General features: G+C 49.0%; 1 protein-coding gene across 2 annotated transcripts in view; it reads right to left on the bottom strand.

Moving 5' to 3' along the window:
- The window catches only part of LOC111154104 (xanthine dehydrogenase), a 60,499-nt gene that overhangs the window by 17,489 nt on the left and 18,254 nt on the right, over positions 1–24,756 (bottom strand). Inside the window, exons 7-24 of one of the 2 annotated variants that reach the window (XM_022513493.1) lie at positions 24,627–24,695; positions 24,236–24,322; positions 23,045–23,186; positions 20,379–20,471; positions 19,670–19,821; positions 18,603–18,696; positions 17,093–17,202; positions 14,875–15,059; positions 13,396–13,570; positions 11,582–11,665; positions 9,950–10,119; positions 6,379–6,502; positions 4,311–4,430; positions 3,531–3,627; positions 2,629–2,753; positions 2,157–2,290; positions 1,660–1,747; positions 403–489 (exon numbers count right to left, since the gene is read on the bottom strand). In XM_022513493.1, the coding sequence (XP_022369201.1) occupies positions 403–489; positions 1,660–1,747; positions 2,157–2,290; positions 2,629–2,753; positions 3,531–3,627; positions 4,311–4,430; positions 6,379–6,502; positions 9,950–10,119; positions 11,582–11,665; positions 13,396–13,570; positions 14,875–15,059; positions 17,093–17,202; positions 18,603–18,696; positions 19,670–19,821; positions 20,379–20,471; positions 23,045–23,186; positions 24,236–24,322; positions 24,627–24,695 (2,136 nt within the window). Of the gene's footprint in view, positions 1–402; positions 490–1,659; positions 1,748–2,156; positions 2,291–2,628; positions 2,754–3,530; positions 3,628–4,310; positions 4,431–6,378; positions 6,503–9,949; positions 10,120–11,581; positions 11,666–13,395; positions 13,571–14,874; positions 15,060–17,092; positions 17,203–18,602; positions 18,697–19,669; positions 19,822–20,378; positions 20,472–23,044; positions 23,187–24,235; positions 24,326–24,626; positions 24,696–24,756 lie in introns of both variants that reach the window. The other variant, XM_022513491.1, reaches the window with a different exon arrangement.

Raw genomic sequence — 24,756 nt, 5'->3', positions numbered from 1 at the left:
ATCATTATATCTATTATATATACATATATATGTATATGTGTATATATATGTGTGTGTGTGTGTATATATATATATATATATATTACAAAGGCATACATTAATTTTACATGCATATACATGCAATGTCACTAGACCGTGCATCTAGTTTTGTAACTAACTTTGCTTGCTTGGCAAAGTATCTGGAAAAAGCAGGAAGGATTTCCAATCAGGAAAGTAATATGATTATCTTTGTGCTTTGGAGATGAGCGAAGGGCGGGGAACCCAAGGGTGAGGACCCGTGGGGAGGCTACCACCATGGTAACAGGCAGGAACTGAGGAGGCCCATGCCAGGGTGGCTGTGGGGTCTGCCCTTGACCCCCACCCTACCCCCACCCCCAGGATGCAGGGGTACCTTGCACTTACGCTCTGGGAAAGATCCATGGTGTTCCCTGCATTGCTGTAGTGCTCCACCTTCAAAGCCACCACCTTCCCATTCTTCATGAAGCCGACCTGATGAGGAGAGGGAATTCTCACAAGTGCTCTTCCTCTGCTAACCCGAGTCATCCCCTCCCACCTAGGCTACCTGAAGGAAAGTGGACAGAACAAGACAGCACACCATGAAAATGAGGTCACCAGAGCTTAACAGGTGAAGCAGAGAGGAACTAACTTCTTTCCAGTGACGTTCCATGTTCCTCAACCCTGCAAACACCTTCTCCCCATACCCCTCCCTCCTCCTACCTACTCCTGGCTTCCAGTTGTGTGAGAGGGAGTGAGGAGGCAGAGAAGGGAGGACCGGGCAGAAAAACTGAGGAAGATACTGGAGACGTCCCTTACAGCAGACACCATGTTACATCCCCCACAAGAGGAGTGTGCTTTCACATCCTTGACCTTATGTAGCCATCCATAAGTGAGGAACTGGGATTCAGAAGACCAAGTTACTTACCAAAGAAAGTAACCAAGTTATTTTCTTTGGGCCCACAAGAATTTGGGAATAAGGGAAAGAGGATCCCTTTGGGGGAATTCAATCGTGAAACAAAAATCAGAAGAGGTCAAAGGGGAGATGCGCAAAGCCAGCTCATGGAGAGAAGGGCTCCCAGACTGGGATCTGGCAGGGTATACTCGTGTTTAGGGGGACAGGATCCATGGTTATTCACAGGGACCCAGAAAAGGGGTGGTCTCACAGAGGAAGTGGCAGTGACCAGTCATACACAGTCTGATGGGGCAAGTGCCCACCCTAACAACTGGGGCCTGTCCAGGCACTGGGCAGTTTCCTTTCTCATTGTAAATTACTAAGCTCTAAACAGCCATTCTGGTCTTCACCCCAGGCAGTGAATGCATGAACATTAGGACATTCTGCAGGAAAGATTTACCCTGGGGCTGCTGAAAAGTCATGCCACTCAGCCTGAGTGGACAAAGATCAGATATAGACGAGAGCAAACTCGCAAAAGGCATAAACACCACGCTGGGACATCACTTGGGAGGTGGCCAGCCAGCATCACCACTCTATGTTGCTGTTGGCCAATTTGAATTTTTCTCATGGCTATTTCTTCTTTGAACTTCTACAGGTAGTCATGAAAAATGTTCAGAGTACGTCCCGGGATTCCTGGATCTTCATCCCCAGCTTTCCCAATGAGACAGCACTGTCTCTCCCATCCCGGCATAGCCCCCAACATCTGGAACCTTGTATTTGGCCAAGAAGGGATGTCTGCCACCAGTTATCAGCATGTCCTCATCGCGATCCAGCATGCAGCGTACAGGGCGGCCAGTCCTGAGGGAGACATCAGAGGCTTAGAACCCTGGGGTCCTCTGCAACGGCCCGTTCCTGTCAGTCCCAGGGATAAAAACAGCACAGGACACTCCTCTTTCCACCAGGACACAGAGACCTGTGCTAGGCTGCCTCACTGTCTAGCTATCTATGCACTGTGCTGGACATGGCGGGGAATAGAGGATGTAGCGTGGCCCTCAAGGCCAGGCAGGGGAGACAAGACATGAATCCATGTGTGGAACACAGAGAAACAGGTGTATTACCTTAACCCCAATGCCCAAGAGTTCTAAAAACAGAAGCCTGGGAAGATTCAAAGCAAGGGGAATCTACTTCTGAAAGGGGGAAATCTAGAAAGCCTTCCTGGCAGAAGCAGCCTTATTCTCCTTCCCAGGAGCTGGCAGGGAGAACTCACTTGTATGCAGCCAGGGCCACTGCTGTGGACACCACAGTGCTCCGTGTCTCTTTCCCTCCAAAGCCTCCTCCGATTCTCTTCACTCGGACCAAAATCCGGTTTGCTGGAACCCCCAGCATATTTGCAACAAAGCTCTGTGGACAAAAAAAAAAAAAAAAAAAAAAAAAATTACTTACACTTGAATGTATCATCTGGACTTTCTTCAAGCCTGAACTAGAGCCTGCCCAGCATCCATGAGCCTAATTACTGCTGTGACTGTGGAGACATTCCTTGATTCTGGAAGCCCCCTGTCCCCCATCTACCCAGGCAGCACTTAAGCTGGCAGTGCTGGGGTCCAGCACTCCAGACCCTCAAATCCCCTTCTGGACCAGCCCAGATCTCCTTTTCCCATGTCCCACACAGCCACGCTTGGTCTGCCTGACACTCCCCAGTGTCCTCCCTGGGCCCCGGAGCTGACCCACAGGATGCCTACCTGGGTCTTCATGGTGTTCTGTGTAGATACAAAAAGCTCCATCTCCCCCTGCTCGCCTTTCGGGACAGCGATGGTGCAGTGAGTCTCCAGGTAGAAGTGCTCTTGGCCACCAATGTACACCTCGCCTGGGGGAGCAACAAGACCCTCACAATGACCCAGAATTCACTTAAGGAGAGTGCACCCGCCCTGGGCCCTGGGCAGGAACCAACCGCTCACAGATAACCTCCAGATTCCCAGCATGGGTGGAAAGCGGCTCAAAGCCTTAGCCATCTGGGAGCCGAATCCCCCACCCCAAAAAAGTAACCAGAATGATACCTAATGCATCGGGTAGTTTAAACTAGTATTGTAAAATTTTGGAAAAGGTAAAGAAGGAATTAACAGATGTGAATGCAAAGCTGAAAGTGAGAACATCTTCTGAAACTGAAGGTACCTGGCCAGCTGGAGAGCCAGCTTGCCAGTGACTTAGTGCATGAGGGACAGTGCAGGTGGCAACTCCAAAAGGGGTCTGATCAGCAGCCCTGCACCGCGTGGGAGCTGTGGGGGGTGGGTGAGGAGGAGAGAGTGGGAGCGCCCTGCCTGTAGATGGGTGAGGACTGACGGCGGGCCCACAGTGGGGGGCCAGGATCTGTGGCTTCTACCTTCCCTGCAGTCTTCCAAATTCGACACACCCCCAGCTCCCTAGAATCACTTAGGTCTAATCTAGCCTCAAAACAGAAGGGCAGAGATGAAGATGACAGGTGTCTTTCCCTGCCAACTGTCTATTATTTGGTTACAAATGTCAGGAGGACTCTTCTGGTAAAAATTCACTCCCCTGCTCCAGGACCCAAGGTCCAGCTCTTGAATTTAATTCATACACCAGGGCCAGCCCATGCCCGGGACCCCATGGTAGGTACCAGCTGTACCTGAAACAACATTGTCTGCTTCCGAAAATCCCTTCGTGAGGTCTCCTTTCCCCATCTTCAGCTCAGACCCATAAAAGGAGTTGTTTTTTATAGCATCCTGAGGACCAGAAAGAAGCTTCAGTGACTGGACTTTCAGAGAAGGAAGGTCCAGGAAGAGAAGCTGCTCGAACTCCCTCTCTCTTCTCACAAAGACATCTCTACAAACATCTTACACAGACTTAAAGTAAGCTTGCCTGTGACCTGGGGGCTTGCATTCCTCTGTTTTCTCAGAGACTGGGGAACAAACTTGGATCTTGTGGAAAAGCAGGCTCCCTCAGGGAACCAATGGGAGCTGGTACTGAGAAGGAGGAACCTCGTTTGGCCCCTGGTAGGCTGAGTCTGGGACCATGATTGGGAAGGTGTTAGAAGATCACACAATCCCAGGACTGGAAGTCATTTAAAAATCCTCCCCAGGGTACCTGGGTGGCTCAGTTGATTAAGCAACTGCCTTTGGCTCAGGTCACGATCCTGGAGTCCCAGGATCAAGTCCCACATCAGGTTCCCTGCTCAGTGGGGAGTCTGCTTCTCCCTCTGAACTCTCACCTCTCATGCTCTCTCTCTCTCTCTCTCATTATCTTTCTCTCTCTTTCTCTCTCTCAAATAATTTTTTTAAATAAATAAATAAATAAATAAACAAATAATTAAAAATTTAAAAATAAAAATCCTCCCCAAAGGATCCCAATGAAATTTCCTCCAGGGACAGGGAGTTCACCTTTTTCCATGCCACCCTTTCTCAGTTACCTCAATTGTGATAATGGCTGGAAGTTCTTCATAGGTGATTTTCACCCCTAGAGCGGCTCTCTGTGCATGTTCTGGGGTGTCAGTGACCACAGCACCAATGATATGCCCAACACAAGTCACCTGGGAACAGAGCCAGACCATTGAAGGATATCACGTCTGCCTCACAAAACAAAATTATTTTGGATTGCTCAAAAGGCAAAGCAAGTCTTTGCCCCCACAGTTTCCTTAAGGTACATTTTAGGAATGCCCTGGGGCCTTTTAATGTCTTTGTCCTATTATGTGGGATTATGTGCTTCTTCCTAACTGTTTAGAATCAGTGGAACTGGAATAGGACTTGGAGATCACTAGTGTCAGGTTGGCACACTCACTTCATCTCAAAGACCAATTCTGATGATTTACTACTGGCAGTTTGCTGAGAAGTTGCCTGTGATAGAATGTGGCAATTGATTACTCATGTCTGCTGAGAGCAGAAGTTGCTCAGGATAGAATGTGGCAATTGATTAGTCATGTCTGCCAAGAGCAGCACAATGGGCGGTATGGGAGCACAAAGTCTCTCTGTTGACTCAGATCCATTCCAACACCCTTGTTCTTCAGGTGAAGAGATGCAGACACAGAAGGCAAGGCACATTCATTGCTACACCACGATTAAATCTCAGCACTGACTTCCAGTTTCATTTTCTTCTGCCACCTCACTCCCTTTTATCTGTTTTTAGATTTACATCCAGAAGTTTCTCAAAGGCAGCAATCATGTCTTACACTTCATCTAGATGCCCAGAACCAGTAGTTCCCAAATGCTGGTTCTTAGACTGGATGACCCATAAACCAGTTCTTTGTTAGATTTATAGAATAAGGATTGTCATTTTCTCATTACTTAATGATTTCATTCCTTCACAGGTAATCTTCTTCCAACATCCCCCAAAACATAAATCAAAAATAAAATAAAATAAAATATAAAATAAAATAAAATTATCCAAGACATCACTTTGGAATATGAGGTTTCTGACACTAGAAACCCATACTATCTCTAATCGTTATCTCTCAAGGACCCAGTTAAGTTGTTGACTTAATTGATTAGTGCTCTGGTGGTTATACCTGGCTGATTCTCACTATCCATTATGCTAGCAGGGGTCTTAGAGGTTCTTGAAGATTGTCAAAGTAATTTGTTCTTCAGTCAAATGGAGTCCTCGTGTCTCATGGTGGTAGCTATGGTTGTTCTTCTTCACTTGTACATTAATACAAGTGAAGTGTATTACTTGTGTATTACAAAGTGAATTTGACCTTCAGCAACAGCTCAATCATCTCCAATTTGCATTTGATCTGTATTGGAATTGTAAAGTGACTGAGAACTATCCTAAAAGTATATTTTTGGGGCACCTGGGTGGCTCAGAGGGGTAAGCCTTTGCCTTCAGCTCAGGTCATGATCTCAGGGTCCTGGGATGGAGCCCCACATTGGGATCTCTGTTCAGCAGGGAGCCTGCTTTCCCCTTTCTCTCTGCCTGCCTCTCTGCCTACTTGTGATCTCTCTCTCTCTCAAATAAATAAATAAAATCTTTTTTTAAAAAAGTATATGGATTTTTGTAGCCACCCTCTTGAATGTTTGGAAAGTGTGTGTGTGTGACTCCATATATCAGTAGATGAATTTTCATAGAAGTGAATTATCAATACACATAGCAATGGTATTATGATTTCTACTCTGGTTAGCTTGTTTGCCATATTTTTATTTTCTTTAATAAAGGAGCATAACATTAACCCTTAAGAACATAACTGGTAGTTCAAAAACAATCACCAGTCTTGTTTAACTGCCCCTTTGGCAGGGAGTCATCCTACTGTGTGCAATTAGCAACCCTCAGTTAAAAAAACAAGTAAACACTAAGTGAAAGTTTAAAGTGCCCCCAAACAGACTCTGTCCCTTTACTGGTTGTTCTGCACTCTGGTCAGTCGCGTGATGGCCACGGTAGGTGAAAATATGGAGACTTTTCAAGTTTAGGGATCTGGAGGCGTGAGCATAAATTAAAGCTCAAGCATTCATTCCATTAACTTCATGTCTAAAAAAAAATCCAAGACCTACCTCATCCTTTGCAAAGACCATTTCATCATTAAAAATTCCTGTTTTATTACTCCCAGGAACATCGTCAGCAGAGATAAAGCAGACGAACCCTGGCACCTTCTGAGCTTCTGAAATATCTATGGACCTGCAAGAATGAGCACAGTGAGGGCCGCAGGCAGAAAACCAGAGCAGAAGACCCACCACCCCCCTCTGTCCTCACACAGACATTCCTCCCTTCTCCACCTCCTTGTCTATTCTAGTCTATCCTAGCCTATATTCTATATCCTATCTTATCTATCCTATTCCATTCTGCAAAAACTGATTGAATGTCTAACCTGTGAAGGCCACCATGCTGAGTGCTGTGGGGGACAGAAAATGAGCAGGACAGCCCGCCCCCATGGACCTTCTACTAGAGAACCAAATCGTAGTGAGTAGCATTGACTTTTTTTTTTTATTTTAAATTAACATATAATGTATTATTTGCTTCAGGGCTATAGGTCTGTGAATCATCAGTCTTACACAATTCACAGCACTCACCATAGCACATACCCTCCCCAGTATCCTTACCCAGCCACCCTATTCATCCCCCCACCAGCAGCAGTGCTTAGTTTGTTTCCTGAGATTAAAAGTTTCTCATGGTTTCTCTCCCTCCCTGGTCCCATCTTGTTTCATTTTTCCTCCCTTCCCCCGACAAACCCCCACCCTGCCTCTCAAATTCCTCGTATCAGTGAGATCATATGATAATTGTCTTCTTTTGATTGACTTATTTCACTCAGCATAATACCCTCTAGTTCCATCCATATCATTGGAAATGACAAGATTTCGTGGGGTTTTTTGATGGCTGCATAATATTTCATTGTATATACATACAACATCTTCTTTATCTATTCATCTGTGGATGGACATCTAGGTTCTTTCCATAGTTTGGCTATTGTGGACACTGAGCGGCACTGGCTCTTAAAAGCTCGGGTTCAAACCCACATCACAGCTAATTTCCACACTGACTCAGCACATTGGGGCCCTTGCTGTACCACAAATCGAATGGCCCTGAATATCGTCACATGGCCAGCTTTCTCTCCCCACCTTCATGGAGCTATCCCAGAATGGCAGGACACCCTGGCCCCCAAGAGGTCTCCCAGGGAGAATGTCTGGAGACTATCACTTATAATAGTCTCAACCATGTACAGCTCACTCTGGCCCAGGCCCCCATGGGGAAATTGCCCTGAGGCACCTCAGAGAAAAGTATGGAAACTATTCTGAGTACCAACCAACTTCCAAACAGGCAATCCACATCAGAACCCCCCAAAAATCATTGTCATTATTCCCAGGTTACATTTGGGGAAACTCAGTGTGAGGGAATTGAGTGGCTTGTCCAAAGTCACCCAGCCAGAGAGCAGCACTGCTGGGGTGAGGGGAGAGATTAATTTGTGAGAAGCCCAAGCCAGGTCCACTTCCACTGTACCTCCCTGCCTTCCCCACACAGGCAGCCCAGAAAGCCTGGACCTTTGCAGTTACTACAGAATCCCCTATCCTCCTACTACAATCATTCACACGTTGCTCAGATGGGGCCAAGTTCTCTGAATGTAGCTACAATGTGGGTCACGGTCAATGTGGTCAGTATGCACTCAAGACATGGGCAGAAAATATGAACAGACACTTCTCCAAAGAAGACATACAAATGGGTAGCAGACACATGAAAAATGTTCATCATCTCTAGCCATCAGGGAGATTCAAATCAAAACCACATTGAGATACGACCTTACACCAGTTAGAATGGCCAAAATTAGCAAGACAGGAAACAACGTGTGTGGAGAGGATGTGGAGAAAGGGGAACCCTCTTACACTGTTGGTGGGAATGCAAGTTGGTGCAGCCACTTTGGAAAACAGTGTGGAGATTCCTTAAGAAATTAAAAATAGAGCTTCCCTATGGCCCTGCTATTGTACTACTGGGTATTTACCCCAAAGATGCAGATGTAGTGAAAAGAAGGGCCATCTGTACCCTGATGTTAATAGCAACAATGGCCACAGTCACCAAACTGTAGAAAGAGTCAAGATGCCCTTCAGTGGACGAATGGATAAGGAAGATGTGGCCCATATACACTATGGAGTATTATGCCTCCATCAGAAAGGATGAATACCCAACTTTTGTATCAACATGGACGGGTCTGGAAGAGATTATGCTGAGTGAAATAAGTCAAGCAGAGAGAGTCAATTATCATATGCTTTCGCTTATGTGTGGAGCCTAAGGAATAACATGGAGGACATGAGGAGATGGAGAGGAGAAGTGAGTTGGGGGAAATTGGAGGGGGAGACAAACCGTGAGAAGCTGTGGACTCTGAGAAACAAACTGAGGGTTTGGAGGGGAGGGGGGTGGGGCGTTGGATGAGCCTGGTGGTGGGTATTAAGGAGGGCACTGTGTGTGGTGCATAAACAATGAATTCTGGAACACTGAAAAGAAATAAAAACAAAAAAAGACAAGGACAAAGGCAAACAAATTTACTCTAGAGCAAACAACCGTACCATCCTAAACAAATTTTTTTTTTTTTTTTCCAGAGAGCTGGAGGGGTTTACGTATCTGTTAGCTTTTATCTGTGTCTGTGTTACCTTTTCCCTGAGCCTGTCTCCAGGTGACTGGGAGCAGCAGAGGAAAACCCAATGAGGAGGAGACTGGGTCGCTAGTCCCTGCAGTGGCAGCACCCAAGGAGGCTTTCCCTGCTCAGCAGGCTCTGCGTCTAATGCCCACCCACAAATCACAGTCAGCCTCTGGCCTGAACATCCAGAGGTCGCACACCCCAGTGGCCGAAGCTGCCTGGTTTCAAACTCTAGTTTTGCGGCCGACTCTGGCTTTGCCAGCTCTGGGATCTGAGACAAGTAACTGACCGTGTCTGTGCCTGTCTCCTCATCTGGAACAGGCGGATAACAGGACCTGCCGGGAGGGTTGCTGAGAGGAGTCAATGCGCCAATCTATGCAAAATGCTTTAAACCAAGCTGCACCGATATTAAGTGCCGTATGAGCATTGGGAATTATTATTATGATTATAGAGGTGGCCATTCTTGTCATCCGGGCTCTCCAAGTTCAACAAACAGGTACGAGTAACTATTCTCTGCTAGGTCCTTTGCAGACTCTATCTATCACTGAGCCTCAGGAAAACATCCTGTGATGAATGGGGAAACTGAGAGCTTAAGCATGCCTGCCAAGCTCTCTATAGCAAAGCAGTGGGGTGGGGACACAATCTCTAAGGCCATGCTCTTCCGCTAATACTGACTCAGGTGCTCCTGGAATTCTGCAATGAAATTTAGCCCAACAACAAAGTGCAGGTCTAACCTGTTGCTGTTAAAAGCTCCTCGATGCTTTTTAAACCACATGTAATCTCCCAGGTCAGCGTCCAAAGTTTCCCTCCTTGGGCCCCTACCTACACGTCCAATGTCATCCCCTCACTCTCCCTGGCACCACTGAGCCCCTGACACCTCCAGCTCCTCCCCCAGCTGGTTTTAAGAGGAATCCCCACATTCCTCTCCAGACGGGAAGGCTCTGGGGGAGCCTCCCAGAAGCCCCCCCCACCCCGCCATGGGGTATATTTCTTATACTCACGTGATCTTGGCATGGGCCTTGGTGCTGGTGACCAGGCGGAGGGACAACTCGTTCTCATAGCGGGGGATGTCATCACAGTATACAGCCTCCCCAGAAGCCTGTATGGCCGCAGACAGGTGGGGCAGGGGCCGGCCCACCATGTCCTCCTCAGACTGACCCTCTGGCACCTCCTGGAACAACACGGTCACCAGTCAAGCTGAGCTGCGGAGGACACTGTTTCCCTACAGGCCGAGGGAAGTGCGGAGAGCTTCAGGCCAAAGCAGATCTGAGGAGTGAGGATGGAGGAGGCAGGAGGGGCACAGGAACAGAAAGGCAGATAAGAAGTCACTGAGAAGGGAGCTCATAGTATCACTCTAGGCAGGAACAAAAAATAAAGAGGAAACTCTATGTCCATTCATTGTGGGACGGGGGAGTAAAACAATTCTGCTATACACATGCAATGGAAAAGTATGCAACTGTTAAGACAGACTTTTGAAGAATTTTAATGAGAAGGAAAGAATGCTCATGTGAAGTGTTGAAATAGGACATAAAACATTGTGTGTGTGTATGATCATTTGAATTCTGTAGGAAAAATATATACATGTTATAAATGTAGTATATACATATCTATATATGCATGAGAAAAAATGGAGAGAAGTAAACAAAAATACAATGATTTTCTCATGGAGCTAGGATCTTGGGTGACTTTTGTTTTCTTCTTCATATCTTTCTGTTCTTTCCAAAATGTTCTAAAATGTATTTATAATAAAATTCTGGGTTTTGTGTTTTTCAAAGTAATAATAAAAATAATGGCTGATATTTTATTCAGTGTTTAATATATGCCAGGAGCTATCTAAGTTATGTTCTTGCACTAAACCATTTAATCCTCAGAGCCATCCTATGAAACAGATGCCAACATTATGCACACGTGTAGGTAGGCATATTTAACTTGCCCAAAACGTACAGAGAGGAAATGACCTGTCCCAGGTTACAGTTATGACATGGCAGAGTCTGGATTTAAATCTTGGCAGTCAGACCCCAGAGTTCACACTTTGGACCACCATACTCTAGTGCAGGGGTCCACAAATCGTGGCCTGTGGGTCAGATCTGGCTCAGTGGCTGCATTTATAAATAAAGTTTTATTGGTACACACACACACACACACACACACACACACACACACACATATTCATTTATGTAATGTCTCTGGCTGCAACAAAGTTGAGAGACTGTATGGCCTACAAAATCCAAAATGTTTATAGGAAAAGCTGATCTTTTACCTACTGCTTCTCAAAAAGTTGCTGTTGATAGAAAGTTGTTGTTTCGTTTTGTTTACATGGTCAGGAGAAATCCTGGCTTTGCACATCAGCCCCATGGAGGAACCAGAAAAGACAAAGTGGAAAAAAAAAATTGTCTTTCCAGAGAGGTAAAGATAAGAGTAATGCCAAGAGAGAAATTTAAGTAGGGAAGGGGGGAAAATAGCTTCACTGACATTAACACGATTCCCATTTTCTTCACTTTATATTTATGCAAAGCTTATGAGAGGTTTTGAGCACCTATATCCAATCCGAGTCGGACATTCGCCAATGGTTAGCGTCATCCGAAATGCCCTGCAAGGGCCCGTGATATTAGCCATACATCATGTGTACTCACTTGGAAGAGCTGGACGTTGGCTGGAGGGTCTTTCTGAAAGAGTAAGGTGGCACTGGCATCGGTGGGGTCCAGCTTCGCACAGTTCTGTGGAGGCAAGATAACCATGGTGATCATGACAATTTCTATCATTGATCCCACCCTTGGTTGTCCCCAGGGGTAAAAGTAACAGCTGTTCTAGGGGCGCCTGGGTGGCTCAATGGGTTAAAGCCTCTGCTTTCAGCTCAGGTCATGATCCCAGGGTCCTGGGATCGAGCCCCGTGTCAGGCTCTCTGCTCAGCGGGAAGCTTGCTTCCCCCCTTCTCTCTGCCTGCCTCTCTGCCTACTTGTGATCTCTGTCTGTCAAATAAATAAATAAACTCTTTTTTAAAAAAAAGTTTCAGCTGTTCCCATCATCTCCTCATTTAGCATTCCTTCTAGATCTGGCTGGATCGATGTCAGCATCAGCGTGAGGGCTCGAGAGCTCAGTACTTAATAACAGCCTCAACTCCTCTCCCACCCCTGCAGCCTGCACAGTGGATGGTTTGTTCTTCCTGCGACACACCAAATGGCTTCCCTCCCTCCTGCATTTATGCACTCTGCTCTTTCTTCTCCAGCCCTGCTGGAAAAGGCTTCTTCCTCCTCATCTCTGTGGGAAATATTTAATGATATGGGAAATGTGCATGATATCATCTCAATAGAATCAAGGGGGGGGGCGTAAAACTCTATATGCAGCCTGCCTGAACCTGTTCAGAAAAACGATATGTTCCAGATCAAAAGCTAGGAAGAAGGCGGGTCTATAGAGAGGTGGATGGAAGGAGAGATAGAGGGAGAGAGAGGAAAGAGAATGACAGACAGATGGGCAGATAAATGTAGGAAAAAAAAATCAGAGAAATAAGCAAAAATAGTAGCACTGGTTTTCTATAGGATCTGAGAGAAGAGTAATTTTAATTTTTTTAAAAAAGTTAATTTTTAAAACTTTTAAAATTTAATTTCTTTAATTCAAAAAATGTTTAATTTTTTCTTTTCAATTTTAATTTTTAACACATTTCTGTGTTTTTAAAGTTTTCCACATTAAGTTTATTGCTTTTATTAATCAGAAGAAAAGAAGTATTCTGAATGTTTTTCAGAGGAGGACTTCAGTCAGCTGTCCCCACATCTGTAGAGCCTTCTCTCCTTCATGCTCCCCACACCATCTTCTCAGTTGTCACTCTAGGCTGGCCTTTATTAACCAGGTTCTCTCCCACATGAGGCTATCCCTTGGTGCCTAGTGCAATGCTATACAAAAAAGGTACAAAATAAACACTTGGTGAACCCATGTGGGGAGGTGGGCTCCTGCTCAGCCACACCCCGTCCAGAGCACACACCCTTGCAGTGACGCCTGGCCCTGGCTGTGGCAGCCCCACCTCACAATCCCATTCCACAGTCTACCTTCTCGACTCACTCCACATTCCCATTCTAACTACAAACCACAGTTGTGACAGCTAGCCCCTGGAAGGATCATCTGGTCTACCTGCCCCCTTTTGCAGCTTTCCCATGGGAAAGTTCGAGACACCTATTCAGGTTCTCAGGTGAGGTAATGACCCAGCCAGAACCAGAACCCATGTCACTGATGCCCAGCCCAGTGCTCTGCCTCTCAGCCACCCTGTGGACTCCCATCTCCATGTGGCTCCCTAGGCTATGCGTCCTTGGTCCTTTCTCCTCTGCCCTTGGGCATTAGAGGGGAGAAGCAAATTTACCACCTGGTCCACAGGACTACCTCACTCACACTGGCTTCTTAAATCCTCAAACAAGAGTCCTGCAGGGAGTCTCTTTCTTGTCCCCACCCCCACACTCACATTTTCCGAGTTTCCTTTGCCCAGTTTCTGAAGCACGGTCAGGTAGAACTTGAAGAAGAAGCTGAGGGTGAGGGTCCGCCGGAACTCCACCATGCCACCTGGGGCATCAGGGGACAGGTGCAGCTCCTCCGCCAGGCCCGCACACACGTCCTGCAGCAGCTCCTCGTTCCAGAAACTGCCAGAGAGCAGATGGTGGGAAAGTGCTCCTGTCCAGCCCTCAGAATCATTCGTGCGGGGTGGTAGGTGCAGGGTGACGGTCATAGAAACCTTGGTTCCAAACTTGGCTCAGATACATATTGTTTTGTAACTTTAGGCAAGTTACTTGCCTGAGCCTCAGTGTCCTCATCTTTAAAAAGAGATACAATAAGAAAAAGGACACAAAAATCATAAAATCTATTGAGTCCTTATCATATGCACTAGGCAATGTCCTAAGTGCCTTTTATGAAACATCACTTTTCATTTCGATTTAAAAGTGTAGCAGGGAAAATGTCTATACTCATTTTACCAGTGAGAAAACTGAGGCAATAGGAAGGTTAAGTAACTTGACTTCTACAACCCAGCTGGTAAGTGTCGGAGCCAGGAACTGCAACCAAGGAGCCAAACGCCATCGGTGAGCTTTATTTATCCATATCGTATGGACTACAGAGGACCGTCCCAGTGAGGTGCTTGGGTCAGCTGCTCCCCTACCTTAGCTGCGGTCATAGCAGTAGCCAATCTAGTTCCACAGCAGTAGTAACGGCCATAGAAGCCATAGCAATAGTAGTGGAACTAATACTAGCAGAGGCAGACACAGTCGTAGGAGTAGTGGAAGCAACAGTAATAGTACTAGCAAAAGCAGAAGTAATAGTAGAACGAGCAGCAGTAGCAACAGTAGTAGCAGTACCAGCAGCAACACAGCAACAGCAGCAGCAATCCTACAATTAGTTGTAGCAGTAGTAATAGTCACGGTAGCAACCATAGTGGTAGCAATAGCATTAATGGTAGCAGCCGTGGTCATACAATCAGTAGTAATAACAGGAGTAGCAGCAGTACTAGTAACACTGGCAATACAAGAGACCGCAGTACTGGTACCAGCAGTACTAGTAGTGGTTAGCCATAGTGGGAATGCTAATCAGAATAGTGATGGTAGTAGGAAGAGCAGGAGTCATAGCAGGAGTGCTAGTAAGAGTAGGAGCAGTAACTGGAGGAGGAGCACTCGCTGTAGTAATTGTAGTAACAGTAGCTGTTACTACTGTTACTGGAGTAATAGCACTAGTAACTGTCGCTGTGGCTGTAGTCGGACGGTAACAGTGGTCATAACAGTAGCAACGGCAGAGCAGCAATGCTAAGACCAGCGCAGCGACAGTGATGCCATGAGGAACCACGCCACTAGGAGCCATGGTAACCATGGCAACAACAGGCGCAGCACCGTGGTTGCAGCAACATTGGGACTACTGGCCGTGAGAGCAGCGGTGGTTTTCTTTGGCTGGTAGCTCTTACTTTGCCGTCTGCTTCTGCGTGGTCTTGAGGGCTGAGATGGTCCTGTCGGCCATTCCGCCATAGCACAGGGCCAGCTCCTTCACCTGCGCGGTTCCCGGCTGGAACAGGACCCTCATGCCGCAGGTCACCTTGGCTATGTCATCTTCTCTCCGAGATGCCTGCTTGAATGCTGAGAAATACTCACCCTAAAAGAGAACAGAAGGGCTCTTGCTGCCCACTTTGTTTGGTGGGGCCCACAGAGGGCGAAGCTGGAGCACGGGGACACGGGGAACTGACTCTCACATTCCCTGGAGAGGTTCCAGGTAAGATTCCCAGAAGCTGGGGATGTTTGGCATTTCTCCCTGGCAGTCAGGAAGATTCAAAGTCAAGGACAAAGGAGAACGGGGTGCTCTCAGCCAACAGCTGGGAAGAGGAAAGATGTTTTCAGAGAGGGTCCTCAGAGACCTCCAGCATCCACACCTTCCCATCCTGGTGCCCAGCATCCAAGCCCACCCAGGCTCTAAGGGGTGGCCTGACTGCCTCTCAAGCTGGTCCAGTGAGACGCCAGAGGGTGTCTGAAGCAGCCCTTCAGCAGCCACCTGCGCACCTGTTTTCTCTAACTTGTGCCTCCCACTGTCTATTGTCTATGGTTAGAAACCTTGCTTCCCGAAAGAATGATTCACCTAGAAAGCAGGAGCCACCTTGGTGCTTTGAACATCTGTTTCCCTCTAGGCTCAAGCCAGGCTCTCTCTTTCCAGATAGGAGGGGAGAATGAGTAACTTTCCAGGTAAGAACCCTCTGATATCCAGCTCTTTGGGGGCCAAGTTCTGCTCAAGGTCTGAACTCACCACAAATTCCAATTAGCATGAGAGGTAGACGTTTAAGGGAAGGCTTATTAGAGAAAACACAATGAGGCCCATTGTGGAGGTCCAAAGTGGCCACAGGCTTCTGTTCCAAGAAACCACAGGGACTCCTGCTGATCATAAAGCTAATCCAGATTCCTGATGTCGAACATGGCCCTGGGGCAGTGAGTCCAGAGCCTGAGCTTGGCTGTGGAACAGAGTTTCTAGCTGGTCGCTTCCAGAACCGTACCAGTCCGCGGGGACATTTCCGCTGGAGTACCACGAAATGCCGGCGGCAGATTGGCAGCTGTTCTCTCTTGAGAAATCCTTCCTAATTCTGGGTATGAAGATCTCCTTTCTTTTATGAAATGTTTTTGTCGTCAATGTTCCTCTATGGCAAAATAAAAACTGGACAATGCTATGCCTGTTTCCTCCTTTTTCCCTAACTCATAATTAAGCAAAAGAAAAATGTCCTGGTCCGTGAAATACAAAATTTCTGGGAATTACTGCTCAAAATGGTCTGTAGGGACAAGCTAGGAAGTCATGAAGAAACCACCTCAGGGATGAAATGGCTCTAATTTCATTAGCATTCTCATTAAAGGGGCCAAAGTTAGCAAGAGCAAACATGCTTTGGAACACTCGCTCGAGCGCTAGCTGGGGTGAGACCCATGATGCTCTCCATGACGGCTGGGTTCCCGCTCTCGCACAGATCACTTTTCTGTGAGGCCCATTATGGAATGTGTGGCTGCCGAGGGAGGAGAGAGCCACACCGGGTGAAGACGTACGGCCCCCACGGAACAACACAGCAAGGCGGCCAGAAATGCCCAGACCTGCCTGAACAGGGCAGGGAAACTTCCCATGAAGCAGAATCCACCAAGCCAAACCAGAGCAAAGTCAGTGAACACCTCATCAGCGAGTGTGGCCCTGACTCACAGGGAGCGTCTCCGCTCAGCAGGCAAACATGTCTCCTCTGACCGCCACAGCTGGATGTGGTTTTGTGAAACCGTGTGGCTGTTTCTATTGGCTGCAGATCCCTACTGGCTCCCAGACATCTGCCTGGAACCTTATGAATTCTTGATTTCAATCTTCACAGTAACCTGCACACTGGGTAACACTGTGCCCATTTTACAGAGGAAGAAATTGAGGCTCAGAAAGCGGACTCGATTTGCTCAAGATCCCCTGGCCTAGCTGTTGGTTTCACAGTCCAGGGCATGCCCTCTGCCCCCTACCTTGAAACGCCTCATTGTGCAGAGAGAAATAGGGTTGGTCAGAGGCAATGTTCAGAGACCATGTCAAAGCTGAGCGATGCTAAGGTTGGTCCCCAAGGCCGACTCTGGTCTCCTTGTCTGGAGTCTAGCCGGGGTAAGGGTAAATCGGGATGCTCCTGAGCAGCTCACCTGCCTGCTGTAGGGGATCTCGATGGAAAGCAGGATCTCCTCCGGAGCGAGCAGGGTCTTCCTGTAGCCAGGGAAGAAGGTGTGGTCCATCCGAACCGTTCTCTTGGTACCTGAATGGAGGCCAGAGGCAAAGCGGAGAAAGCAGCATGAGAAAGCAGAGAACGATCCACCAGTGACTCCCCATCCTGGTCTCTGGCGCCCATGGTAGGGGGGATGGGGGTCACTGCCACAGCTGGGGTCAAGGTCTTCCGTCTGAAATCCTAAATCAAGGATGTGCTGGTGTGTGTCTAATAAGGGATGGTGTATGGTCAGGGGGCAGGCCCAGACTTGGGAGGATTTGCTAATTTCTACAGCATCCACACTCCTGCTGTTAATTTCAAGCTACCAGAGTGACATCAGTGAACGTGAAGTTAGAAAGAGGGTAGCAAAGAGTTGACCCAGAAGGCCTGCCATCCTCCGAAAGTCCTGCTGACAAGGTTGGCTGGGGGCTGTCCTCTGCGAACTTGGATTTCAGCAGACTTCCCACCATTCCCTAGTGAGAATGACTCAGCCTGTCTAAACTGTTCGTACAAATAGTACGATTTATGCCGAACGGCTGCTTTCCTTGTGGGTGTCTGGGCTTTGGTTCACGCCAGGCAGAGCTCCGTGACCACCCCCAACAGAAGCCCTGGCGCTCGGTCTCCACAGGGCTGCCCTGGCGGAGAGTACTGCACAGGCATTATCCGGGTGCAACTTGTTGCTGAGGGAATGAAGGGCGTCCCGTGTGACTCTCCCAGGAGAAGGCTCTGGAAGTCTGTGCCTGGTTTCCTCCAGATGGTACCCCGTGGCCTTCTGTACGTTGCTGACTTTGCTTTGTATCCTCCCACTTGTAAGTCATAGCCATGAGTACGACGATATGCTGAGTCCTGTGAGTCCTCCTCGACCTCCTGCGAGTCCTCCCTGAGCTCCTGTGAGTCACCAAAGCTGGCGGTGGTCTTGGGGACCCTCAGACAAGGGGTATATGGCAGCATACCACTATATCGCCTTTCCAACCCACAGATAGAACAGATGGGAAGAACCATAAGAGCATGGGCAATAGTGAAATAGATTCAAATAATTAGGAAGTGATGAATTTTGAGTATTTACTACCTTTCTTTTAATGTAATTTATTCTCTTGTAAGTTTATATAATTCAATTTTTAACAGTGGCCATGTTTAACAAACACTCACAGACTCCCTAAAACCACAGCTGTGGGCTGCGGCAAGCCCGTGCTTCCCAGCTCCAGGACGCCATTAGATAAGTAAGGATCTGCGTGACAGATCCTGTTGTGAATTCTTTAGAAAGAAATGGTCCAGCTCTCCTGGTCCCCAGCTGGGTCCATCTCCATTGCAGTTTCCAGGGATCCAAACCCTAGGACAGCAGGATCACTGAACTTTTTGGGCTGGCTCTGTCTCTCCAGAAAGTGACCTATCTTGTGAGACTTCTCCCCACCTGGCCCTCTGTTCCAACTTTGACATGACGTTGCTCTCACCTGTGGACACGATGGTCAGCTTGGCTCCACTGGCCATGAGCACAGGGTTGAGGTCAGAGATGGGGCTGGCGGTGATGATGTTCCCTCCAATGGACTAGAACAAGCAGAGAGTGTGTGAGAGCCCAGCCCGCCCAGGAAACCTTGCTCTCACAGCTGCCTCCCAACCACAGGACACATGGGTGACACCTGCTGAAGGCACAAGACCAGCCTCACCTGGGCTTCTAGAACAACGTGCAAAACTTGGGATCCTAACAGTTGGGATTGGGTCTCAACTCTAAAATTTAGCAGACAGTCATGTGGGTCAGTGCCTTTAAATTTGTTCGATTTCACCCAAATTTTTCTGAAAGAACTGAGGTTGTCTATTACACGGTGAAAGCAAATATCTCTGAGTTTCTGCCTCCTCATTCACAATCAGAGGCAGCAGGGGCTTGGGGTAGGGGGAGGGACTGGGAGTGGGCTGGTAGCTTCAGGTTGTGTTCTGACTGAAAACATCAACAACAAAATGGAATGGAAGGGGTGGCTTTCCGCCCAGCACCATCAGCCGTCGTGAGCCCCCAACGGCCCCGGGTATGTGAACACGGTTAACAAACAGGGAACTTGGGACTGGTCTGAAGTCTGGCTGTGAACAGTCAATGGCTGGGCCTCTACCTTCCTCTCGGGGGGGTCTACCTCTCGTTCTCCCCCAATTCTGAGAGGCAGTCCCCGTCCCGATTTGGCTTCTCCCTAACTTATCTCTAATCCATTTGCTGATAGTCTTGCCAAGTCCAGGAAGAGACACGCCAGCCTCAGGCGTCAAGACTGAGTCACCAGCACATGCTTCCCAGAGCAACCCACAGGCCGCCTTCCTCAGCAGAACCTTCGGGCTCCCTCCCAGCCCCACTGAGTCAGAATCTCTGGGAGTGGGGCCTAGGAATCTGCATTTTAACAAGCACCCCAGCCAGTTCTAAGCACTGACAGTTGAGGCCTGCTGGGTCTTCAGCAGAAGCCACACTAGACCCCTCCACCCTCTGCCTTGTGACAAAAGGCCTCATGCCCTGAGCCTTGAGGGCCCCTGAATAGGGACTCACCGCCACGGACTTGACCTGTATCCCAGCAAACCAGCGGAGCTGCTCCAGGACACCACTGAACACCTCTGTTTTGTATTCAGGAAGTTTGTCAACCGCTTCACGCAGTGTCTTTTCCACAGAGCTCAGGGGGCACGAGGCTCCAAAGGAGATACCTGGAAACACAAGCTCAGAATAACAGCGAATCCCCTCACAGCTCAGAAAACACCTTCACACACAGCCCCTAGGGCACTTTACTGGTCCCTGAGGAGGGCTGGGCCAGATCACACATCCTTATATGGATGAGGAATTAAGACCCAGAGAGGTCAAGTGACTTGGCCAATGCCACACAGCTAATAAAAGAGCTAGGACTCATCACAGGTCCCTTGGTCTTACAACTGCTCTCTCAACCAGTGGTTCTCAACGCAATAAAGTCAGGTCTCTGAGGGTGAAGTCCTGGCTTTTTTTTTTTTTAAAGCCCCCAAGACCTCCCCACACTGACTCCCTGCCCCATGAGTGATTCTAACATGTAGGCAGGATTGAGAATGAATATTGAAAAATCACACAGGCCCCCCTCGCCCCCTGCACCACCATGGATGCTCGATGAATGTAGGCAATGAGGGGGCCCCCTCTCCCCATGCAGGGAGGCTTTCCTGGCACCCAGCATCCCATGGGACCCATCCCCAGCAGCCCAGCCCCTCCCTTCAGGGACTCCAGGCACACCTCCCCTTACCCTCGGGTCCGTGCTCCACTGAATTCAGCTCAGGGATCCAGGCTGGGCAGACGATCATAGGAAACAGTTTGTTCTTGAACTTCATCTCAATGCCTTGAGAGAAACAAGATACCTGAAGCTAGAGGCTCCTGCCAGAGCAGGCCTTGGCACTTTCCTGCCACTCACACAGGATCTATGACATGTTCGCAACAGCATCACTCTCCCTGGGTGGGGTTGGGGGCAGTTCTCAGGATTAGCAGACACAGGGGACAAGATGGGGGCTCCATGTGGTTTCCACACTATCAGCCTGAACACCGTGTCTTTCTCCCCCTCCCAAGGAAAAGCTCTATCAGAATTCAAATGAGATGAACTCTTTTTTTGTTGGACCTTTGATTTTTTTTTTTATTACTCAAAAAAGCTTCATTTTTTTCTCACTTAGCCTGCTGACTCTGTGCTTGTGCCTTCGACACCTTCTCAATGATTTCTACTCTTCAATAAGGAAGGCACACTTGATCCTGTCACAAACACAGCACACGCGGAGCCACCACAGATCCCGCTGAGGTGACTTTTGGTTTTAAATGAGATGAACCTGGGTGCCTGGGTGGCTCAGTGGGTTAAGCTTCTGCCTTCGGCTCAGGTCATGATCCCAGGGTCCTGAGATCGAGCCCCGCATCGGGCTCTCTGCTCAGCGGGGAGCCTGCTTCCCCCTTTCTCTCTGCCTGCCTCTCTGCCTACTTGTGATCTCTGTCTGTCAAATAAATAAATAAAATCTTAAAAAATAAATAAATAAATGAGATGAACATGAATTATGTGTGTGTGTGTCTGTGTCTATGTGTATGTGCGTGGGTGTGTGTGCACATGTGTGTGTGGCAAGGGAGGAGGAGATAATATAGAGAAGCACAGCATACTAACACACGTCAGGAGCCCGCTGAAACACCTCACATATCTTAACTCATTATAGCCTCACAATCGCCTTGTGAGATATTGTGATTTTCTGTTTATAGATGAAGCGGCTGAGGCACAGGAAAGTTAGGCTTTTGCCCAAATTACGCAGCTAAGAATAGGCATGTTTCGGTCCGTGGGCAATTCTTACAAGTTGGTGTATCATAGTAACAATAGCATGAACATCTAGCACTCAGACAAAAAGGAAAATGGTCTCAGAGAGAAAACATCAAGTCTGCCTCCCCGTCCCCAGCATCCGCCTGCACCCTTCCAGGTGCGTGGCTCTGTGAGGCCACACGTCTGTGTCCAGTTTCTGGTCTCGGCAAGTCAAGGGAAAGGGCTCCGTGAACAGATTCAGCCCTGGTCCTCGGGCCCCGTCCGCTCGGCACCTCTCCCAGCCCGTCCCACAGAGCTCCAGATGGGAAGGTTCAAAAAGAAGAGTCTGTGCATCCTCCCACCCCCTCGTGTGCTGTGGAGAGTCTCCGAAGTGTGGTCCAGGCTTTGAATGCAGGCTCCAGGGACAAAGAACGCAGGTGGAGGGCAGAGGTGGCCCGTCTTCTCAAGGCTCGCTCTCTGTTCAGCTTCCCCCAAATCCCTCTCGAGTGTATATATAAGGGAAAAGGGGTGAGCCGGATGAAGTCAGCTTCAGAAGTTATTTCTAACTTGAAGCTTATAAAATGTGTGTGGATTCATTCTCTTCCATTAGAGTCTAATTGTGTCCAGGATGTTATGTTATGAGCAGGATGTTATGTTACGTTATGTTATGGACATGTCATGTGTCAAAGGAGTTTGAAGATTTTTCCAAACAGTCATTCTCTACTTTAACTCATGCCACCCTGGACCCCAGGGCCATGGCCACACAGGCTATCAGGGTCACATTACAGGACGCACAGCTCCTAGGCCACCCGGCCACCCTGGTGTGTCACGTTTCTGCAGCTGGAATCTCGGTCGCACATCTGTGCTCATGAGGGCGGGGCCTACTCTGTCCCCTGCCAGCTTGAAACCAATCAGACCCTCCTCTCTGTGTCTACAGATCCAGCAAGAATCCAGGGCCCAGGGGTTCCTTCCAGAACCAGAGCCAAGAGCCCCCCCACAGGACTGCCTGGGGCTGCTTAAAACCATGTCAAGCCGCGCCCCCCCCACCAAACACCAGAGGTCCTCTAAGGAAGACCTCAGCTACACCACGATCCTTTCTTTAGAGCCTTGCTGGGCTTGGGACCCAGCAAAGAGGAAATGGGCCAGGCCAGCTCCAGAAATTCCTGGATTTCTGTCCCTTCGAGCACCGGGGAGTAGAGCAACACAACCTGAGTCTCCTGGGCTTATTTGCATATGGTGAGCCTCATGTCCCAGGTGCTGGCACCAACAGGGCCAGTGGCCACATCACCCCCAGAAAAGGGGAGGGGCAAGAGAATGACACCGCTGGAACCCCTAACATCTCTCAGGCACTAGCCTAGACACGTGACCCCCTTCATTCCCTCCTCTCTGAGACGGGGAGGTACTCTGGGGAAGGAACAGTGACAAGTGATCTTGGTAGCTGAGCTCCTCCCATAGCACCTGGCACAGAGCCAGCGTGCCATGTGCCTATGGAGAGTCAGCAAGGGTCTCCTCAGGACCCCTTGAGGAGATACTAACCGCCCCCCCATAGGTGAAATGGGAAATGAGGGCAGCGCAGGGGAAGCCAGTGTTCTGAGGACACACGGCCAGCGAGGGGCCACCCCCGGGCACACTGTCCGCCCCGCTCTCACCGATCTCCGTGTTCCCCACCACCAGCTTGGCCTCGGGGTACTGGGTTTTGAGGTCCAGCAGCTCCGTCAGGGTGGAGGCCTGGATCCAGGTCACGCGCTCGCCTTCAAAACGCAGCTGCTTCTGAGGAACATCCTTCAGCCTCTGGAAAATGTGGCTCCTTACCGCACTGTCTCCTGCCCACTGTGGCTCCCTGATACGCTGAAGTCTGCGATGGGATCACCTCTCCCACCAGTTTGTTGAATACGGAATTTGGGGTGAAGAGACAGTTCGGGGAGACTGGAGGGGAACGTCCTCGTGTTGAGGCAGGGTGTGTGTTGCAGCTCTTAGACACATTATCTTGCTTAGTCCTTAGGGGACCAGGAGGTGATGGGACCTTCACCTGCCACAAGGGGACCTGAACTGTCCTGACCAAAAGCCCGGGTTTCGAGCAGTGACCCACCCCCCACCAACGCCACTGTCTCCCAGAGGGGCAGTGGACAAGCTGTGGGGAGGGGCAGAGGTGGCCAAGGAAGGGTGTCAGGAGAGAATGCAACAGAAGCTGGTTCTAGCGTGTGAGGGGTGACGTGGCGCTGGGAGAGAAAACCCCCCAGATCAGACTGACAGTGCTCTCAAGGTTGCACTATCCAGGGAAAGGTATGCTGGTGGCCTGCTGCCATGCCGTTCCTTTGGGCCCGCTGGACTCACTAGGCTGTCCTCGTGCTCAGCACCCCACAGAATCTGCACTTGAGGCCCTGGAGTGAGGCTTGATTCTTCCCCTGCCATAAATGTTGCAGCGAAGAAACAGGATCCCAGAGAGAGGGTGGGTTTGAGAGGGTCCTCAAATAGAGCAGCAAGCCCGGGAGTGTGCCCTTGGAGCACAGCTTGGTTTCTTTGTTAAATAAAGGGACTGCTCACAGAGAGGAGAATGGGTTGCTTGGGGGCTTCTACGTTAGATGTAGCCAGGAGGTCAGCAGATGCTTCTGGAACACTCCACATGGAGTAAAGTGCCAGGGAGATCCACTCTCAGGGCTCAGAGTGACATGTGTGAAGGAAGTGTGGGTCCCTTTGGAATATGTGACAGAGGGACTTGACCTCTGGGTGTCAGAAAAAGGACAAGGTCACAAAAGTCCCAGTTGGTATGAAATAGAGCAGGCCTCCAGAGGCTCATGGCACAGAAACTGAGTCAGGCCTCTCCCTGGGGCATCACCTACCAGCAACTCCGGGGGGAAGATGGGCTCCTGGGTGGGATCCAGGGGCATGAACTCCTCCGGGTTGAATAAAGATGGTGAGAGAGTGACCTGCTGGAAAAGGGAACAGTTGGGTGATACCATATCTCCTCCTTTAAAATGTCCTGTAGGATCTACCCAGGCCCTTGTGCAAGCAAACCTCCACTACCCCATCCAGCTTAGTGGAGGGCCAGGAAGCTCCTGGAAGGCAGGATAAAGAGGTCTTGCCAGAGGGCATTGCACATTCACCACCCTTGCGGTCTGGGCATAACCATTCCCTCTTCCGGCCACACTGTCAGGAGTGCGAAAAGAATCTATTGCCTCCTTTAATCTGAGACTGGCCCCCAGGCTTCCGTGGAGAGGAGGACCCACTCACTTTGGAGTCTGTCTTCTGGTTCATGCAACAGTTCGGGCTGTCGCGACTTCCTCCGCAACACCCGCCATCCTAGAGAGATGACAAATACACAAAAAATATTCGCAAAGAGTTTCCCCAGAAGCTTTATAAA

The sequence above is a fragment of the Enhydra lutris genome, unplaced genomic scaffold (genome assembly GCF_002288905.1).
Source record: "Enhydra lutris kenyoni isolate GAN:26980312 unplaced genomic scaffold, ASM228890v2 scaffoldscaffold35, whole genome shotgun sequence".
Classification (NCBI taxonomy): domain Eukaryota; kingdom Metazoa; phylum Chordata; class Mammalia; order Carnivora; family Mustelidae; genus Enhydra; species Enhydra lutris.
Note: the sequence above shows the minus strand (reverse complement) of the source record. Positions and strands in the feature narration are given on the sequence as shown.